The 21,598-nt window shown below is 35.1% G+C and overlaps 1 protein-coding gene across 1 annotated transcript in view; it reads left to right on the top strand.

The window, feature by feature from the left end:
- CCSER1 (coiled-coil serine rich protein 1) overlaps positions 1-18,770 on the top strand; it is a 1,472,832-nt gene extending 1,454,062 nt beyond the window's left edge. Inside the window, exon 11 of the mRNA XM_066232458.1 lies at positions 18,169-18,770. Coding sequence (XP_066088555.1) covers positions 18,169-18,654 — 486 coding nt within the window. The 3' untranslated portion in view covers positions 18,655-18,770. The remainder of the gene's footprint in view (positions 1-18,168) is intronic.
- The last annotated feature ends 2,828 nt before the right edge of the window (positions 18,771-21,598 follow it).

The following is a 21,598-nucleotide window of genomic DNA, read 5'->3' as shown; positions in this document are numbered from 1 at the left end:
AGAATTTTTTCTTTGCAGTTGGTTTGTGCCAATTTTATTATGATGTGTCTTGAAGTAGGTTTGTTGGGGTTAAGAAAACTTGGAGTTCTGTTTGCTTCTAGAATTTGAGGTTTTAGTTCTTTCTAGAGCCTTGGGAAGTTCTCATCTATTATTTGTTTGAGTATGTTCTCCATTCCATTTTCTCTCTCTTCTCCCTCTGATATACCTATTATTCTTATGTTATTCTTTTTGATGGAGTCAGATAATTCCTGTAGGGCTATTTCATTTTTTTTAATTTTTGAATCTCTTTCTTCTTCTCTTTGTTGAGCCTCAAGTTGCTTGTCTTCTATTTCGCTGATCCTCTCTTCTATCTGGCCTGTTCTATTAGCTAAGCTTGTTACCTCATTTTTCAGCTCATGAATTGAGTTTTTCATCTCTGTTTGATTTGTTTTTATAGTTTCAATTTCCTTGGAGATATACTCTTTGTGTTCATCGAGTTGTTTTCTGAGCTCCCTAAATTGCCTTTCTGTGTTTTCTTGTATATCTCTGAGTATTTTTAGAATTTCTATTTTAAATTCTCTGTCGTTTAACTCCAAGGTTTCCAATATCTTAAATTTTTTCTCCATAGATTTTTCCTCATCTCTCTGTGTTACCTCTCTATCTTTTGTATCCATGATATTCGATTTTCTCTTCTTTAATGGCATCTGAGGGTGATTTTCTTGATAGTATTAATGAGATTTTATAAGGAATAAAAGGATAAAAAAATAAAAATAAAAATAAAAAATTGCACGTTTTTTTTAAAAATTAATCATTAAATTAAATAAAGAAAAATAAAATAAGATAAAAATTTGAGGGGAAAAAAAGGGAATAATTCCTTCCCCTCCTTTTTTCCTCTCCTCTCCCCTCTTTTTTGAGAAAATCTTGTGATGAACTGTGAATTATATTTTACTAAATAGAACAAACAATACCTGTAGTGGAGGGCCTGAATTGGGGAGAAGTAATATAGGGGTAAAGGAAAAAAAATACAAGAAAAAAATATTTATATATAAAAAAGGGGGGAGCAGTATAGACCCACAAAAAGCAAATTAGGAAAAAATTTGGGTCAAGAATAAAATGTTTTGCTTTTAGGTGTTGGCTGACTCAGAGATATGATGAGAGGAATAAGAGGGAAACAGGAAAAAAGGGTGGAAAATTAAAAAATTCCTATTGTATTTAGTGGAACAAGAACTAGATAAAATGGAGAGCCAGGGATGGGAGCACTGCTAATGTGTTAAAAAGGTGAAGTAAAAACCCTCCAAAATGCCACAAACTTAAGTTTGAGTCCCAGATAAGATAATTTGTTCGTTATTGAAGTTTGAATGAGAGAAGACGTAAAGGAGAGAGGAAGAGACTAATATAGAGGGAGAAAAGAGAGAGAGAGAGAGAGAGAAAAGATGGAACCACTTAAAGAAGAAAAAAGAAAAAGGAGGAGAGAGAAAGAGAGAGTTAGGGGTTTTGGATTGCAACCCTCAAAGAGAGAAAGGAGGAGGAAAGAAAAGATAATGTGAGATGTAACACTTATGGGTAGTGTAGTTCAAAGAGAGACGAGAGTAAGACTGAGAGAGAATTAAATGACCAAATTGGAGTAGAAAAAAAAATCAAAAGAATGAAGAAAAGAGACACAGACGAACAAATATAATAAGATGGGATAGGTTATAAAATCTGCAGATTATTCTTGATTTTGAGAGGTTGTCGTCTTGCTTTTTCTTTTCTGTCTTTCTGGTCGGTGACTTTGTACCCCGGGTTCTGCCCCTGTGGCACGCTCTGGAAGAGGTTTGCAGTTGATAATTCTCTATGGCAATGTCATGTATTGGGCTTCAGTCTCGTTGGCAGCCAAGGTTCATTCGTGTTTATAGGCTCCAACAGAGAGGATCTCTCACTGTGAGAGTGTTCCTGGAGCCTTTCTCCTAGTCTTTCCTTCCACAATTAGAAGCCTGATAATCCAGTTATGGGGTTGCTGCTGCCTCTGCCTGGATAGTAAGAGTCTCAAAGAGCTGGCAACTCCCCACTCTGTTCCCACTCAGCACAGGGCTCTGAGTAAGGCTCAGTCAGTCAGACCTGCCAGCATAATCAGGCGTGGCTTCCTCTCACTCAAAGATCTCTGGCTCTGCCCCTCTGTGGGATAACTCGAGTGCCCACTCCTGAGGCGTTCAGAGGAATCTCTAGCCAGACAGGTCACACTTCGAGTGAAATCCCTACCCACACAGAAAAGATCGAGCTTTGGAATTGGCTTTCGCTCTATCCTTGTGCGGCTTTCCCAAGGGGCTAGGGCTGCCTGAGACTCCGCTCCTGGCCCGCTCACAGACCTGCTCCTCTGTGGGAAAAACACCGGCGCCCACCTCTGAGGAGTTTGGAGGAATCTCCTGTTCACTCTTCCTGCGTGCACACTGACCAGATTTTGAGGCTCAGGCGTCCGGGACACCTCTCACTCCAAGAAAGCCCTCTGCCCACACGGAAAAGTTACTGGGTTGGAATTGGCTTTCGCTCTGTCTCCGTGCAGCTTTCCCAGGGCGCTGGGGCTTCCGCTCCTGGCCCGCTCACGGGCCTCTGATTCTGCTCCTCTGAGGGAAAACACGAGCACCCACCCCTGAGGAGTTCGGAGGAATCTCCTGTCCACTTTGCGTGCGTGCGCACTGACCAGATTATGAGGTTCCCCCGGACGCCTCTCGCTCTGCGAAAGCCCTCCTCCCGCACAGAAAAGTTCCGCCCTTGGAGTTGGCTCCAGCTCCCTCCCCGTGCCCGGTCCCCTCAGGGCACTGGGGCTCCTAGGAGATGCTGCTTTTTGCCCACACAGAGGTCTCTGACTTTGCTTCTCTGTGGGTTAGCACGGGCGGCACCCACCCCTGAAGTGTTCGTAGGAATCTTTTGCCCACTAACCACGCCAACCAGGAGATGCGGAAAATGGCTGCCCCACTTGTCTTTCTTTGTCTGGGTTTGGCGCGCGCGTGTTAGCTTGAATTGCCCAGGTTTTTCCACGGCTTGGATCTCTGTGCCACAGCCTGATTTGGCTGTACCGCAGCCTGGAACTATTCACTCCCTACGCCCGCCTTAGTTTCTATATTCTCAGTTCTCAGTGAAAGCCATCCTGTTTGGATTAGAGAGGAAGGCGGAGCATTTCTTACTCCTTATTTCCCCCGAAGTTTGACCATATATTTAGCCAATCTTTCGCTTGATCCTACCTTCGGGTGTGTTGTGAAGCATCTGAAGACTCCAAGGATAGGTTTTTCTGTTTCTGGTTGAAGTACTTGTTGAGTTTATGGGGAGATTTTCGGTATCGCTTCCTACCGCGCCATCACTGTGACGTCATTCGTTAATAAACTTTCAATACAACTTTATTTCAAATTCTAAACTCCTTAAATTAGCAGGCAAATACAGAATATAGACAACTTACATGTGTGACACTCGTTTGCTCCACCTCTCTGTGAAAATCTTGCTCCTCCTTAACAAGAATCCATAATACTAACAAATAAGCCATATGAATATATCTCTGCTCCTCATTACAATGCCATTCTGATTTTACAGTAATTAATACATTTTAATTCTGGAGGACTTATTTGAGAACATATTCATATTTGATCTTTCTCTTTTTTTTCTCACTTCACTAAATCCCTTCCTTTTTTAAGTAGATGTTTATCAAACAGATTATATCAGAAAATAGACTAGGCCCTAGAAAACCAGCTATGAACAGTTTTGTCAATTCTTGCTCTCATAGAGCAAACAGTCTAAAATAAATGGATGATAGGTATTAAATAAAAGTACAATATATGTGTGTATATACATTAATACAACTGCTATAAAGAAAAATTATAGGTGTCACTTCTGTTGACATTATAAAAGTATTATATCTTGATTTAAATTGTGGGGTGTGAGAAAGTCTTCAGAATGTTCTGGGGACTGAGTTATAGCCACCAGGCAGAAGTTAAAAGATGAATGACCTAAAGGATCTGAGGAAGGGGAGAGTTTTTTCACATTTAAAAAATTCAAAAAATACTAGTGTTACTAGCAACTCAGTGATTGAAAGAAAATTTTTTTTCAGGAAGAAATTCGAAAAGTAGGTATTGCTAGATAGTTCAGGGTCATGTAGATCATTACATGAAATTGTCTCTTTTTGATATTCAGTAAGAAGATATTGAAGGAAAATAAGATCAATGACATGATAGATTTTCATTTTGAATAAAGGATTTATAACCCTTCCCGGTTACCTCAGTGGTAGAGTGTCGGCCCAGCCTGTGGATGTCCTGTGCTCTAATCCTGGTCAGAGCACACAGGAAAAACGCCCATCTGCTTCTCTACACCTCCTCCTGTCGTTTCTCTCTATATATCTTTTTCACTCCTGCAGCCACGGTTTGATTGGAGCGAGTTGGCCCCAGGTGCTGAGGATGGCTCCATGGCCTCTGCCTCAGGACTAAAGAAGAGCTCAGTTGCTGAGCAATGGAGCAACACTCCAGATGGGCAAGGCATCACCCCCTACTGCCTTTGCCAGGTGGATACCAGACTGGGTGCATGTAGGAGTCTGTCTCTGCCTCTGTTCTTCTCATTGAATAAAAAAAGAAAAAAGGGTTTATATAACTCTTTGTGGTATCTATGAAGCTACTGTAGAATAGATGCAGTAACCCTCGTAGGAAAGAATGGTGAGTTTAACTAGAAGAATGGAGACGGAAAGAATTGAGCAGAAGGATGGTGGAACTACAAAATAGAGATAGATTGAATGGTAGGGAATGAGAAAGAGGAAAGTCTCGAACAATTTCAAATATTTTATACAGTTTCCATTCACTTATTTGTTCAACAAATATTACTGAACTTATTAAGAATAATTGAAAATCAGAATGATGCAATTATAACAAGTTCAGTTAGGAAATAAAATATGATGCATGTAATATAATCATGGAGATAGATATAGTAGTTCAGGTTGAAGTGTAAATTTGAGTTGTTCACATAAAGGTGGTATGGAAAGTCCTGGGAATAGATGAGATCTAAGGAGAGTGAAATGAATCTGGACTGGGACATGCCAACCCAAACATTTAGGTAGAAAATTGCCTGCAAAGGACATTGAGTTATGGTGACTAGAGAACCGGGAGAATAGCCAGGAGCATTATTAGTTGTCAGAAATACCAACATATGATGGAATTCAAGATGGGAGTAGTGAACCTATTAATGTTTCTTAATAGTAAAGATATGTGAATTGACAAGTATCATTTGAGTTAACAACTTGGAGGACAAAAGCCAAACTGTAGTGAGTTGAATAAGGGAGAAATAAGAAATTGAAGCAATCAAAGAAAGCAATTCCTTGGAAAGATCTGTTTCACTCAGAAATTATGATATTACAACACTTATTTTTCACTAAATTTTTGAGTCACTTTCATATTATTACTTTAGTGATTTGCTTAATCTTACTTTTTATTTTAAGTGCTAGTTTAGTTAAGCTAAAGGAAGTGCCTAAGCATAGGGCTGTATATTTAATTTCTTTGACTCTCCTATTGTGTGAGTTCTCCATAACAATGAGTAGATATATGAAAGAATAAATAGTGAAGGTAGAAAGAACTGTGGAGAATGAGAAATATTAACAAAGCTGGGATGGGTGATTCACTGGCTCTTTTTTAGGACTAGTTTTAGACTTCAGCATTACTGAGGTCTCCCCATAGTGATTGTAAGAAATTTATCAGAACATTCAGAATAGCACACAGACAATCCATTGAATACTTTTCTTCTAGTTTTTTGTTTGTTTTGATAATTCATATGCTACCTACAGTAGCTTCTGCTGATTTCTCCTGATGTCAGATTGAAAACCACCATCTCTACGACCAGGTATGGCCAAACCTCAGCCTTATAATTCTAGAATATGGGCTGTCAAACACATTCTCTATTAAAATATAGGAGATATTACTTCTGTAGCCAAGAAAGAGTTGCTGTATTCCTCTGGCTCTGAGGAATGCAGAGATGTGCCCTAAGCCAAAGTCCTGTTACCATGTCTTCCTTTTTTAACTATAGCCTATTATAGCAGAAGAAAGCTAGCAAAGATAGTGCATACATCTGTAATCTATCAATATGTACCCCTTGACCTTCATTTCTCAAAATACAACACAAAATGCCTTCTTTGTAGTAAACACTCTAAGAATTTTTCTATGTATCCATCCTTTTTATCCCACACATTTAAATATAACTCTATCTATATATTAGTACAGTTCAAGAATGTTGCTGAAATATAGCATAATGCCTGGAACATATAATTATTTCAATATAAATGCTTCGACCTTGTTCTTATGTCAAATGCATTATCTTGTATCTATTCATTAAAATGAAAATTGATGGGTTCTGCCTAGAAACATACACAATGCTTTGGGAAAACTGGAATTGGCTGTTAAACTGCCATTAACATCTTTATAAATTTGAGCAAGTAAGTCATTTATCAACTCTAGCTATAGTTTTCTCACAAAATCAGGAGGGTTGAACCACATTAATTTTACAGTCAATACTTCATCTTGAATTCTTTATTATTAAATCAAAATGAAAATAATCATATCATCAATGGGTAGAGATTATATTTGAACCTAATAAAAAACAAAAAAAAATGACATTAAAAGTGAAAATAATTGACAATAATTTAATTACATCTTAGTAATTTGTATGTTTTATCTCACATATGTTATGCTTTGATTTTTTTAACTTAAAAATTAACTTTATAATTTTTAACAGATGACAAAATTTTAAATTGGTGACCCATCTGTTTTCCCTTTGTTGGAAACGTTTTTAGACTACGCTGAGTCAATAAAGAAAACTATTTGCTTTGATGAAGCAGCTTCCCAAAAGGAAAAAAAGTAGCCTTAGAATTTTTTTTCACACTTTGTAGTAAATGTTTCTATTACTCATAAATTCATCTTAAATAGAAAAAAAATGCTTGGTTGGTTTTAAAATTGCTATTATTAAATAAACCTTTTATCTGCAAGGTTCAACTCTTTATATAATGAAAGAGTATATTTTTGAAATTCTATGCTTCTTTTAAAATTGGTTCTAACTTGTAGATAATATATAATATCATGGACATATAATGATATCATGGACATAATTTTTCATTCTAGAATTCACTCCCTTCTCTCTTATTCTTTACTTATACCATATAAAAGCACTTCAGAAAATTAGATGGAAGATAAAAATTAAAATGACTTCATCAAATATCCCAAAACATTTGGCATACTTTTTATTTCCATGCACATGTTTGTAATATTCTTTTGCTATCACTTTTTGAAAGAATTTTTAAATAGTGTTATGTCACCAAATCATGAAGCATAAAATGTAAGTTTTGATGTTTGTCATGTTTCTGTTCTGAATATGTCCCTTGAAGTTTCTTAAATTAAATTTGGTCTACTTTAAATTTCAAATAATAAAAGAATAAATGGATCTCTTAATCTAGGGAGATGCTCAAGTGATCTGGTATTTTGGACCATTAGTTCTTTCATCCTAATTACATTGACAGTTATTCTGGGGTTGGGAGTAATGAGGTATACTATTTGTCTCCCTTTTTTTCAACATCATTCTTATCTACTTACATATTACCTATACATTCTGGATACCTATACTTCTCCTGATTCCTTTCAAACTCTTTTCTTCAGGAATAATCCTATAACCTAATTCATACCAAGGTTTAAATTATGTAAAAGACTAACAATCTCTCTGAAAGTTATCTGGAAGCAATTTCTCCATGGAGCCTGGATATATTTTTGTGTAATAAACAAAATCCAGAAAAAATAACTCAATATTTAATATACCTAAAGGAACTGAACACAAAAGTGAGATTTTAGTATCAACAAAACAATTGGGAAAGGGCAGTTATTTAAACTTTTGACAGATAAAGAGACAGCATAGTATATAAGACTTGGAATTCAAAGACCTTATACTAATTACTACCTGAGTCATCTTGAGTAAGCCTCAGCTTTCCATCTGTAAAATGGAAGTTAGGCATTTGAAACCAGTCTTAATATACATTTACAAGGATAAATTAAGATAGCGTATGTGAAAATAATTTCTAACATTTAAAGTATATGACAGATGAGATGCTGTAATTATATTTGTATTGTTTCCCAAATTATACCATGTATTTAATTATTGATTGTCTTTATCAGTGGATCAAATTTATTCCTTAAGTTGCTTGCCTTACCTTACACTGACATAAAACAGCCAACAAGCAGTGTAAAATCACTGTGTTTTTATTCAATTTCCTTTCTCAGATTATTTTGTACATTAGGTAAATAACATCTTTCTTTTAGAAATCTCCCAGCAGAGTTTCTAGGGTAAAATTACTGATTGGACACAATCATTTAAGCAAGGAAATAGGATTTCTATTATATAATCAGGTTAATAACTACCAAAAACAAGAGGAATAAATAATAGTCTAGATTCTTAATTTCATATTGCATATTTTTCATGTATTGAATACAACAAATATTTCTATCTTGTAAAGACTGAATTATTCACACAAAAGACATTATGTGAATATACGAGTTTTTGTGATATTTTATTCCATGTCTTATACTTAATGTCAGAATCAACTTTTATTATTTTTTATTTATTCATTTTAGAGAGGCGAGAGAGAGAAATATATATATATATATATAGAGAGAGAGAGAGTATGAGGGGGGAGGGGCAGGAAGCATCAACTCCCATATTTGCCTTGACAAGACAAATGCAGAGTTTCGAACCGGCAACCTCAACATTCCAGGTCAATGCTTTATCCACTGCGCCACCACAGATCAGGCTGTGATTATTTCTGAATACTGATTTTATTCAAGAAACCTTGTATCATCTAATATGTAATAGGTATTGGGACTCTGGGTATCTAAAAAAGAGGCTCATTTTTTATGCTGTTGCTGTAGTAAACCACTGCAGTTGTCCATTACAATGATTTCCTGTGCAAACACATAAGAATTATTTCCTCCTTATTTCTCTTAGACATGTAAATTTAGATTAAGGCCTCATTATCCTTTTCATTTAGAAATCACCATTTTTTTCTGGACTATCAGTTTAACAAAATTATATATATATTTATTTTTTATTTATTTTTTATTTTTATTTTTCTGAAGTTAGAAACGGGGAGGCAGTCAGACAGACTCCTGCATGCGCCTGACCGGGATCCACCCGGCATGCCCACCAGGGGGCTATGCTCTGCCCATCTTGGGGGTTGCTCTGCTGCAATCAGAGCCATTCTAGCGCCTGAGGCAGAGGCTCCAGGCGTCCCCAAACTATGGCCCGCGGGCCGCATGCAGCCCCCTGAGGCCATTTATCCGGCCCCCCTCCGCACTTCCGGAAGGGGCACCTCTTTCATTGGTGGTCAGTGAGAAGAACACTGTATGTGGCGGCCCTCCAGCGGTCTGAGGGACAGTAAACTGGTCCCCTGTGTAAAAAGTTTGGGGACCCCTGGAGGCAAACTTTGCTCCAATGGAGCCTTGGCTGTGGGAGGGGAAGAGAGAGACAGAGCGAAAAGAGAGGGAGAGAGGTGGAGAAGCAGATGGGTGCTTCTCCTGTGTGCCCTGACTGGGATCGAACCCGAGACTCCCTCATGCCAGGCTGATGCTCTACCACTGAGCCAACCGGCCAGGGTCCAGAATTATATTTTTTTAATGTTTCTTCTGAATTGAGTTTGTGGTTATATGCCTACATTGCTATTATAAGCAGTAATTTTCTGAAAGTCTCATTTAAAACACTTTTTAACTAAGGACAGTTATACACACAGAGTGGCTTAAAACATACACCTACATGCATACACATACACAAAACACACACACACAAGTTAAAGCCATCTCATTATTGTTCTTCAGGATTAGTCCTGTCTAGAGTTCATTTACTCTGGTTAGACCCAGAAGAGTCAAGCCTATGTCAAGTGGCTTATAAGTAAAATGTTACATGTTTTGACTATTCTTTTGTGAGGAGAGGGATATGCTTTTCTCTCTTGGGAATGCTGCCTTTTAGTTGACCTTATTAACGTTCACCTTGCTTATCTTGTGCAAGTTTTCTAACCCAAGTTGAACCCTCAATGCCCACCAGCAGGATATATTATCCACTAAAGAATTTAGGAAAGATGTTGAGCCAGGAAAAGTAATTTAACTCCAGATAATTTCCTCTTGGTAATTTGTGGAATCTGAAAAAATAGGTCTTGTATGCCTGAACATTTGAATGTTTCTTTTTGGTTATTACTTGAACTTTTTACAAAGCTTTCTGCTTGCAAAGCAGTAACTACTTCTGTATACAATCTCTCTGTGGTAGAGTGTTTTGTAGACCTTTAACAGAATTCTTCTTTATCACTGAAAACAGATTCTACATCAATGGATAAACAAATATAGCAACGTGCCAAAATCCACAGAGACATGTCCTGGTATTTATAACTGCCTTAGAAATCCTATTCCTCTCCGTGATGACAGGAAAAGGACAGTCTGTAATTTTTAATAAATGTAGTTTGAGTTTATACTGACACTTCAATGGCTGTCACTGAGAAAGTGGCACATTTTGGGTCTACCAATTTACTTCACACCAATATATTAAATAGCAGAAAATCAAAAAGGGGCATTTATTTTTTAAGTAGTTCATGACACTCCATTAATATTCCATTTTCTGTCAGTGCTGGAAACGTTATTTTTAAGACCTCTGTTAGAACACTGAAGTACTGCCTAATTAAGCATATAGGAACCCTAATACTTCCATGGTTACTCTGAATGAAGAAACCCTTAAATTTTTATGTACCATACTGTATGTGGCTTTTACTGCTCTTGCTGATAAAATTTGTTTATAAATGCCTCCAATGTTTATTAGTACATTGTATTGGTTTAATAAATGAGCTAATATTTTTAAATTAATTATTGTAAGGGCCGAGGAGAGTGTCTAGCCTATAGTGAGCACTGTGTGTTTTTAAAATAACCGCCAAATAATAAAGGCTTAAATATGTTTTTCCAATGGATGTAAATGATTTTTTAAAATGAGAGCAGTTTAGCCCTGGCTGAATAGTTCTGCTGATTAGAGAGCATCGTCCTGAAGTGCAGAGGTTGCCAGTTCAATCCCCGGTCAGGGAACAACACACAGGAACAGATGGATGTTTCTGTCTCTCTCTCTCTCCCCCCTCCCTTCTTCTTTTTCTAAAATCAATAAAATAAACATTTAAAAATAAATAAAAAGATAGTAGTTTTTGTATGTGGCTTTTCTTTATTTTTAGAGTTATAGCACTTGTCACTTTTAACTGTCTGATTTAGGGAAGCACCATAATTTAAGCCAGTGATGCTCAACTGGGGAATAACATAGCCCTCCAGGGAACATTTGGAAATGTCTGGAGACATTTTCGGTTGTTATACTTGGGTTCAGGAGCTGCTGGCATCTATTGGAAGAAGCAAGGGATGCTGCTAATCATTCTGCTATTCACAGGGCAGCCCCTACAACAAAAATTTACATAATCCCAAATGTAAATAGTGTTGAGGTTGAAAATACCTGCTTAGAGTTTGAGTTTTGAAATAAAAATGTGTGAACTCCAATTCACATTCTGCTGCCTGTTAACCTTAGAATCCTGGAAAGTACTGAAGTGTAAACGTTTCAGTTTTCTTACCATTGAAACAGATATAATAAAAATCTCTACTAGGGATTGAAAATAGTAATACATAGAACAACGTGCATAAATTTTAGAAATTTTTTTAAATAAAATCAGAGATAGTGATTTACTGGCCTTTTAATCTTTTTTACAAAATCCCAAAATTATGTAATGCATGCTTTCTTGATTTTAGCATATTTAAGAATCCCTCTCTATTCTAGGTCTTTTCACTATTAGGTATCGATAAGTTAATAGATCTTGAAAGCTCTTTTTAGCACCTCATTGCATTTTTTGTTGTTGTACATTAATTTTGTTTTGTTTAGTTCAAGATTTAAGACTTGAAATTTTATAAAGGTAAATAAATCTTTTTCAAGAATATAAATCTTATTATTGTTTATTCCTTGGCATAATTTAAAATTACTTTATACAAATTAAATTCTTTATAGGTTTATGGTTAAGTAAACTATGGACTTCATTAAAAGTAGATTAGAAAACTTGTGTAATGAAGTTTTTTAAGAAAAGATCTTTATGTCTCTCAATAGTAGATTGCATAGACAATAAATCATTTTCTTGGAACACTATAGAATCAATCCTCTAAAAGAGATTCCTTTAAGGTTTGTGCATCAATGAGAAGGGAACTATGTGTAGAACATTTTTATTTAATTCTTCTTTAAAATGTGTCACAATGTTAATGTAACCAACCTTTAAGAGAATTTACAAAGATCATTAGAGAAAGAATATTAAAGAGACCATTATGAAAGTATTCTGGGCTAACTGTATAAAAATAAAATATTGATAGTAGTGAATAAATGGAAAGATATTTCATGCTGGAATAGTAATTGGGACAATTGCTATTATTCAATTGTATTTACTACCCAAAGCCATCTACAGATTCAGGGCAATCCCTATAAAAATTCAAATGAAATATTTTTCAACAGAACTAAAACAAAAAAGTCTAAAATTTGGTTGAAATCACAAAATATCCCAAATAACCAAAGCAATCTTGAGAAAATAGAACAAAGCTGAAGGTATCATGGTCTCCGTTTTTAAACTATACTACAAAGCTATAGTAATTAAAATAATATGGTATTAGCATAAAAACAGACATACACATCAAGGTTACAGAACTGATAGCCCATAAACAAACCCACCCACATATGGACAAATTCATTTATGACAAAGCAACCAAGAGCATACAACGAGAAACAGATACTCTCTTCAATAAATGGTGTTGAGAAAATTGGTCAGCTACACGCAAAAGAATAAAAGCAGACATCTATTTTATACCATACACAAAAATTACCTCAATATTAATAAATATAAATGTTTAAGACTTGACATTATAAAATGCCTAGAAGAAAACATAGTTGGTAATCTCCTTGACATGGGTCTTATCACAATTTTTGTGGATCTGATTCCTAAGGCAAGAGAAATGAACAACAACTAAAAAACCAAATTGAACTATCTAACTAAAAAGTGACTGCACAGCAAAGGAAACCATAAGCAAAATGGAAAGAAGATATTTGTAAATCATGTATTTGGTAAGATGTTAATATTAAAGAACTCCTGCAATTCAATTACTAAAAAAAACAAATATGATTAAAAATGGGCAAAGAATAGGAATTTTTTCAAGAAATACACACAGATGGCCACTGGGCACATGTAAAGCTCATTAATATCATTAGTTACCAGAGAAATTAAAATCAAAACCATAAGGAAATATCACCTTAATCCTGTTAGAATAGCTATTATTAAAAAGACAAGAAATAATAAGTGTTGGAGAGGGTGTAGAGCAAAAGGAACCTTTGCACACTGTTGGTGAGGTATAAATCAGTGCAGCCATGATTTAAAAAAACAGTATGGCAATTCCTCAAGAAATTAAAAATAAAATTACCATATGACCTCTCTATTTCACTTCTGAGTAATTATCTGAAGAATATGAGAACAAAAATTTAAAAATATATATATACTTCCATGTTTATAGCAACATTATTAATAACCAAAATTTAGAAATAACCTTAGTATCCACTGATGGAAGGATTAACAAAGATGTGATACTTATAACAGAATACTACTGAGCCATAAAAAGGAATGAAATTGGCCCTGGCTGGTAGCTAATCAGGTAAAGCATGAGCCTGGTGTGTGAACATCCTGGGTTCAATTCCTGGTCAGGGCACATAGGAAAAGCGACCATCTGTTTCTCTCATTCCCCTTTCTCCCTTCTGTCCTGCTTCTCTTCCCATAGTCAGTGGCTCCATTAGTTTAAGCATGACCCTGGGTACTGATAATGGCTTGGTTTATCCAAGTGTATCAGCCTCAGGTGTTAAAAATAGCTTGGTACTTAATCATTTGCCCCAGGTTGGGTTTTTCATAGTATTCTACAATAATTCTTTGTATTTCTATGATGTCTGTGGTGATCTCTCCTCTTTCATTTTGGATTTTATTTATTTGAGTCCTGTGTCTTTTTTCCTTGGTGAGTCTTGCCAAGGGTTTGTCAATTTTGTTGATCTTTTCAAAGAACCAGCTCCTTGTTTTATTGATTTTTTGTATACTTTTTCTGTTCTCTATTTCATTTATTTCTGCTCTGATTTTTATTATCTCCTTTCTTTGCCTGGTTTTGGGTTGTCTTTGTTCTTCTTTTTCTAGTTCCTTAAGGTGGGAAGTTAAGTGGTTCACTTGGGCTCTCTCTTGTTTGTTCATATATGCCTGAAGCGATATGAACTTCCCTCTTATCACTGCTTTTGCTGCATCCCAGAGATTCTGATATGTCGTATTTTCATTTTCATTTGTCTGTATATATCTTTTGATTTCTGCGCTTATTTCATCTTTGACCCATTCATTTTCTAGAAGTATGTTGTTTAGTTTCCACATTTTTGTGGGTTTTTCCCCCTCTTTTTTGCAGTTGAATTCTAGTTTCAAGGCTTTATGATCAGAAAATATGCTTGGTACAATTTCAATTTTTCTAAATTTGCTGATATTGTCTTTGTGGCCCAACATATGGTCAATTCTTGAGAATGTTCCCTGTACACTAGAGAAAAATGTATACTCTGTCGCTTTGGGATGAAGTGTCCTATAGATGTCTATCATATCCAGGTGTTCTAGTATTTCGTTTAAGGCCACTATATCTTTATTGATTCTCTGTTTGGATGACCGATCTAGAGCCGTCAGCGGTGTATTGAGGTCTCCAAGTATGATTGTATTTTTGTTAGTTTTTGTTTTAAGGTCAATAAGTAGCTGTCTTATATATTTTGGTGCTCCTTGGTTTGGTGCATATATATTAAGGATTGTTATGTCTTCTTGATTCAACTTCCCCTTAATCATTATGAAATGACCATTTTTGTCTCTGAGTACTTTTTCTGTCTTGTAGTCAGCATTATTAGATATGAGTATTGCTACACCTGCTTTTTTTGGGGTGTTGTTTGCTTGGAGTATTGTTTTCCAGCCTTTCACTTTGAATTTGTTTTTATCCTTGTTGCTTAGATGTGTTTCTTGTAGGCAGCATATAGTTGGATTTTCTTTTTTAATCCATTCTGCTACTCTGTGTCTTTTTATTGGTAAGTTTAATCCATTTACATTTAGTGTAATTATTGACACTTGTGGGTTCCCTACTGCCATTTTATAAATTGCTTTCTGTTAGTTTTGTATCTAGTTTGATTCTTCTCTTTTGTTTTTCTATCATTTGTTTTTGTTTGTCTGTGTTCCATACTTCTTTCCTCTGTTGCTACCTTTTTTAAGTCAAGTGTTTTTGTGGTGGTTTTTTTAAGGGTGGTTACCATTAAGTAATGAAAAGGGTACCTACCATATTCATTGTAGTACCCTATCTTATAAGTATTTCTGCACTTCATCATCCTTTGCTACTGTTAATCTCCATCCTCTCCCCCCTTTTTTTCCTTTGTTGTCACAGTTTAAGTTTGGTTTTATTGTGTTCTTGGTGGAGCTGTTACTTGTGGTGTTGTTTTCTTTTGTTCTTTGAATCTGGTTGGAAAACCCCCCTTAGTATTTCCTGGAGTGGGGGCTTTCTGTTGATAAATTCTCTCATCTTTTCTGTATTTGTGAATGTTTTTATATCTCCTTCATACTTGAAGGATAGCTTTGATGGGTATAGTATTCTTGGCTGAAAGTTCCTCTCTTTCAGGGTTTTAAATATTGGGGTCCACTCTCTTCTAGCTTGTAGAGTTTCTGCTGAGAAATCTGATGATAATCTAATAGGCCTTCCTTTATATGTTTTACTCTTCTTTTCCCTGGCTGCCTTGAGAATTTTTTCTTTGTCATTGGTTTGTGTCATCTTTATTATGATGTGCCTTGAAGTGGGTTTGTTGGGGTTAAGAAAACTTGGTGTTCTGTTTGCTTCTTGAATTTGAGGCTTTAGTTCCTTCCATAGGCTTGGGAAGTTCTCGTCTATTATTTGTTTGAGTATATTCTCCATTCCATTTTCTTTCTCTTCTCCCTCTGATATACCTATTATTCTTATGTTATTCTTTCTGATGGAGTCAGACAATTCCTGTAGGGCTTTCTCATTTTTTATTATTTTTGAGTCTCTTTCTTCTTCTCTCTGTTGTGCCTCAAGTTGTTTGTCTTCTATTTCACTAATCCTATCTTCAGTCTGGGCTGTTCTGTTAGCTAAGCTTGTTACCTCGTTTTTCAGCTCGTGAATTGAGTTTTTCATTTCTGTTTGATTTGTTTTTATAGTTTCAATTTCCTTGGTAATATATTCTTTGTGTTCATTGAGTTGTTTTCTGATCTCCCTATATTGCCTTTCTGTGTTTTCTTGTATATCTCTGAGTATTTTTAAGATTTCTATTTTAAATTCTCTGTCATTTAGCTCCAAGGCTTCCAATATGTTAAGTCTTTTCTCCATAGATTTTTCCACATCTATTTGTGTTACCTCTCTTTCTTTTGTATCCATAATATTTGATTTCCTCTTTCTTATCGGCATCTGAGGGTGGTCTTATTGATAGCACGCAGGCGCACTCCCTCGCGGCTTGAATGAGCATTGCTGCTGCGGTAGCTTCCTCCACACCCTCCTCTCTCAGATTCAAGTGATAACAGTCCTTTTGCTTTCAGTTTGTGTGGAACTCCGGAATGCTCCGAGGATAAATTTTACTGTTTCTAGTTGATAAATTTGTTGTGATTTAGGGGAGAGCTGTCGGACGCGCTTCTCACGGCGCCATTTCCGTGACGTCACTCCTAAGAATACTTTCAAAAAGTTTTTACTAGGACCTGGTATTATAACAAATTATTTTGTTTATGGAAAGCCAAGAAAAGAAATAAAAAATCATAACTTTGATATTAGTGAAAAAAATATTTTAATTGATTGCCTCACTGCCATACTCTCTTCTAAAATTGAAATCTAATTCTTTGTGAAATTTAAAGAGAATCATACCCATATGTAAATGAAGCTGTTAGTATTGAGACAAATATGAAAGAACTGTCTATCAAACATAAACTGAAGAAAGACAAAATTGCGGTGAGAGACTGGTTTGACCAATCATTGGGTCACGTAGATTGTATAAAAGAATGAAATATGGTTTTTGTCTGTTTTTAATTAGCATGTGTTTTTTTTCCTTACTTAGTGCTATGTAAAATAATGTGTTTTAAAATCAGTGATCTTGGCCTGACCTGTGGTGGCGCAGTGGATTAAGCGTTGACCTGGAAATGCTGAGGTCGCCGGTTCAAAACCCTGGGCTTGCCTGGTCAAGGCACATATGGGAGTTGATGCTTCCAGTTCCTCCCCCCTTCTCTCTCTCTCCTTGCTCTCTCTCTATCTCTCTCTCTCCTCTCTAAAAAAAATGAATAAATAAAAAAATAAAATAAAATAAAATAAAATCAGTGATCTTGGATTCACTGAACTGCAAACAATATGCTCCAGTGAAGAAATAAAAGAATAAGAATTATAAAATAATAAAAATTGATTTTATTGTAATCTTCACACTTGACTGATTAATCACTGAATTTGCCATCTACTCATCCTCTACTAATAACTCTAAGAATTGGTAATAAAAGAACTGTTTGACAAGTAAATGGTTTAAAAACTAACATGATTATATGAGTTAGGGGAAATTTCTTCCAGTGCAGAGAAAGATGTAGCTAGACATATGCAGTGGAAATTTCCTCTGTGAATATGATCCCAAGAGCTTCCAAAGGAATTGATTTCCTCATTATGCAGCTAATTGATGTTATTTATTTCTCTATCGGCTAGGACAAACACAAATATATATGTGTCAAAATATATTTTTTATATTTTAAATCAAGGGGATCTTTCCTATGTTTGTCTAAACTTGCTCCAAAATATGGGAACTAAGATATATAAAACTCTGTACCTTTCTCTCAATTTTGTTTTAAACTTGGAAACTGCTTTAAAAAAATAGTCGTTAAAATAGTGCTTTCTAGAGTAACTTAACTGTTTAATGACAACTGGTAGTAATATTGCACTGAGAAATTTAATCTCATGGAGGATTCTATTAATTCTCTTTTAAGTTTATTGAAAATATAGAAGTTTGCATAAAAATATCAAAAAAAGCACTCTGTATTCTATATATGCCATGAATGTATTTTTTTAACATCATTTTCTTTCTGTGTTCTTACCATAGGCTACATATCGAAATCGAATTGTGAGCCAAAGTCTCAGCACAAGGGACAGAAAAGCAATGCATACTCCCACCGAGGACCGTTTTAGATACTCATCAGCTGACCAAACAAGCCCCTACAAAAGCAAGACCTGTCAACTATCAAGTCTATGTTTAAGTAATTTCTTGAAGGACAAGGAACTAGTGGAAGCTATTAAATACTCAAGAGGAACTTATGAAACCCTCACTTCAGAGGTCACCCAGAACTTGAGGGCCACCATTGGGCAGAACTCTCTGAAGACAACAGCTAAGACTGAAGGGCTCCCCACATTCTCAGAGAAACCAAAGGAACAATCAGCTGTGGCCCGACAGCATTCATCCTTCACAGGCAGATTTGGACAGCCACCAAGAGGGCCAATCTCTTTACACATGTACAGCAGAAAGAATGTTTTTCTCCATCACAATTTACACACCACTGAGCTTCAGACTCTAGGCCAACAGGATGGGTAATCAACACCCCTTTTCCTGTCTCTGGGTAGGATAAAGATGGTTAGTGTTTCTCGTGCATAACTCATATTTAAATTGTCATGTACTTATTATTTATTTTATTATAAACAAATTGTGCACTTTTTTAGAATGAGGGTTCAAGCATGTTACTTAAATTAGGTTTAATAGCCTTGAAGACTTTATTTTATATTTATATATATAATAAATGAGACCATCTTGCTGGTTTATCTAGTCCATAATTTATTTATCTTTTATCTTTATCAGTTATTGATATCCATTGAAGTTACAGAAAGTAATATCAAATAGCACTCTGTTCACTGAATGGTGTTACTGTGAAAATAGATGTGAGGAGTAAGTATGTAGATGAAGGAATTGTAAAGATTTTTAAATTACATAGTTAATAGAAGGAGAAGAGGAATTTTAAAGTCTTATATTTGGTGGTGTGTTTATTTAAACAGTGAAGTTTGCTTGCATGTAACCCAGAGATACGTTTGTCTCTCTATTACATACATTCAAGCTTATCTTGCCATACTAAAAAGGGGAAAAGACAATTTCTTTTACCTCTCAATGTTTAGTTCACACTAGTTCACAGAGGATTTTAGACTGAGTAATTGCTAGCCGAATAAAGAATGACAGCTCTGATTGTCATAAATGTTGCTTTTAGTTTTTGCTATAGATGCTGAAGTACTATGACATAATACAGTGAGATGGTAGAGTTGACTAAAGTTTTACAAATGATGGATAAAGCATGACATGCTTGCTTTTTGAATTAAGGGAATATTAGCATATGTTTTTAATTTTTATGGATGGAATGTTCTAAGAAAATTTTACATTCTTTATATTTTTTAAATTTTCAATTATTTTATGTATATTTAATTTCACCCTATATACATCAACTTATCCATGATAAATTAAGGAACAGAAAGTCAATTTCCTGATAGCCCAATATATATTACTCTGACTAGTCATCTAGATTTGGAAGAAAAAGTTAAAAACGTGAACTTTAGCAATTTGATTCTAGGAATAAATCTCTAACAGAAATACAGTATTTAAAACACATTTAGTTACAAATATTTCTCAACAAATAAGGCTTTTTATGTTTTATACTTAAGTAGACATGATATTGATCAATAAATCTAAATAATATTTATGGCTAATTAAAACCAGAGTGTGTACAGCTATAGAAATAAATAAATAAATAAATAACCAAATGACAGCCAGTAGAAATCAAGGCTGCAGTTTTCTTATACAAAGATAAAAGCTAATAACAGCATCCACATTAGGCATAGTCCATGCAAATTGAAATTTGTCATATCTACTGCATGATCTGTTTTCCTTGCATTCTTTGACAGAATCCATCAGCGTGTGCAAATGAAATGAATAAAGGGAAACTGAGATAGCAGATCTGAGCATGGCATCTGACAAACCATCTTAGAATTGATAAGAGTAAAGAGATAGTGCATATGTTTTCCTTGTAAGTCTGAAGAAAGACACATGTGTATCAAGGCAAATGTTTCCTGAATGTTTACTTTCTTTGTGTGTTTGTAATTCTGCCAGAAGAGAAAATGTGTACTCCAGTTTGCTTGGCTTAATTAGACTGCTATCCAAAATTTCCACTATATTTTAGAAGCTGTTATATTTATGCACATATACATTTTGGGCAGGGCAATATTTAACACATGTTAGAAAAACTGAAAAAATATTGTGAAATTCAGTTTTATTTGTCTTAAAAGTTGATGTGTGTTGCTAGAGTATTTGAATTATGTAAATAAATTAGCATGATGACATGATCAAGGATTTTTTCCCAGGATATGGAAGAACTATGTATCACAAATAATGTTTTTAATTTGGACTTCTGGAGTTTATAGTTTTCTTTTTCTGGAAATAGACTTTTGAATTATGCTTTGTAAAAAGAAATCTATTTAAGAAAATCTGTCATTTAATAGACATTTTAAGAGATGTTTTAAACACTAGTATTTTCTTGCAAAACCTTTTTTAAAGCTGAAACATTCAAAAAAGAAAACCTGGATTAAACAGTTCAATTTTAATAGGAGGGATATTTTTTGGAAATACCATCTTTAAAGCTGTTTTGTATCAGTATTTTCAGCATTGTTATAATATTATTTGTAATACTAAGTGTTACTCTCGCCTGGAGAAGGTGTAAACCCGCCATGCTAATGTACATCATTCACTGTAAAAAGGGGTCCTTCGTAAGTTCCCCTGGTGTATATATAGTAACTCAAAATAATAGCATGTGGGCATCTTTCAGCAAATTGATTTCTTTGTACTAAAATCTCTAGTTTTCTAAGACAGTTCCATGTATAAAATGATTTATACATTTCTCCAAGGCGGTACATATCCAAAGACAGGACACCAGGGGGAAAAAGTGCTTGTTTTCTGACAGAAGCAGTCGTCTTTTCTTTCTCCTCCTCTTTCTTCTGTGCATGTCTATGTGTAGCTAAGCCTAAGTAACCCTGTAAAATTTCTGCTGCAAATCATTTCTTCTGAATTTAGAATGTGTTTTAAAGGACGCTTAAGAGATATTCTTCAAGGAAAAGCTGTTTCTACCTGAAATAAACTGTTCCCATTTTTGTAATTATTGAAACATGAAACTATTTCTATGAACTCTGATTTTTTCCAACTAATTTTATATGCGAACAGAGTCACAGTGAAATTTTAAATTATGTCTCAAACTATTTTTGCTTCTTTGAAGCACCATGGTCTGTGCAGAAGATACCATGAAACTAGCGGCAATGCTAACGGTGTAATCTCCAAGTATCAATATGCTCAGGGTAAGAACCTAGAGCCACACATTGTTCAGGTTGTTTTTGTTATTTATTGATTGAGATACAAACTAGCAAGCCACTTGTCAATATTAAACATTTATAGGCAGGCCAAAACTTTCCTAAATTAAAATATTTACAAAGATTTTCATGATTATTCTGAA

The sequence above is a fragment of the Saccopteryx bilineata genome, chromosome 5, assembly GCF_036850765.1.
Source record: "Saccopteryx bilineata isolate mSacBil1 chromosome 5, mSacBil1_pri_phased_curated, whole genome shotgun sequence".
Classification (NCBI taxonomy): Eukaryota; Metazoa; Chordata; class Mammalia; order Chiroptera; family Emballonuridae; genus Saccopteryx; species Saccopteryx bilineata.
This window is presented reverse-complemented; position numbering and strand designations above follow the sequence as displayed.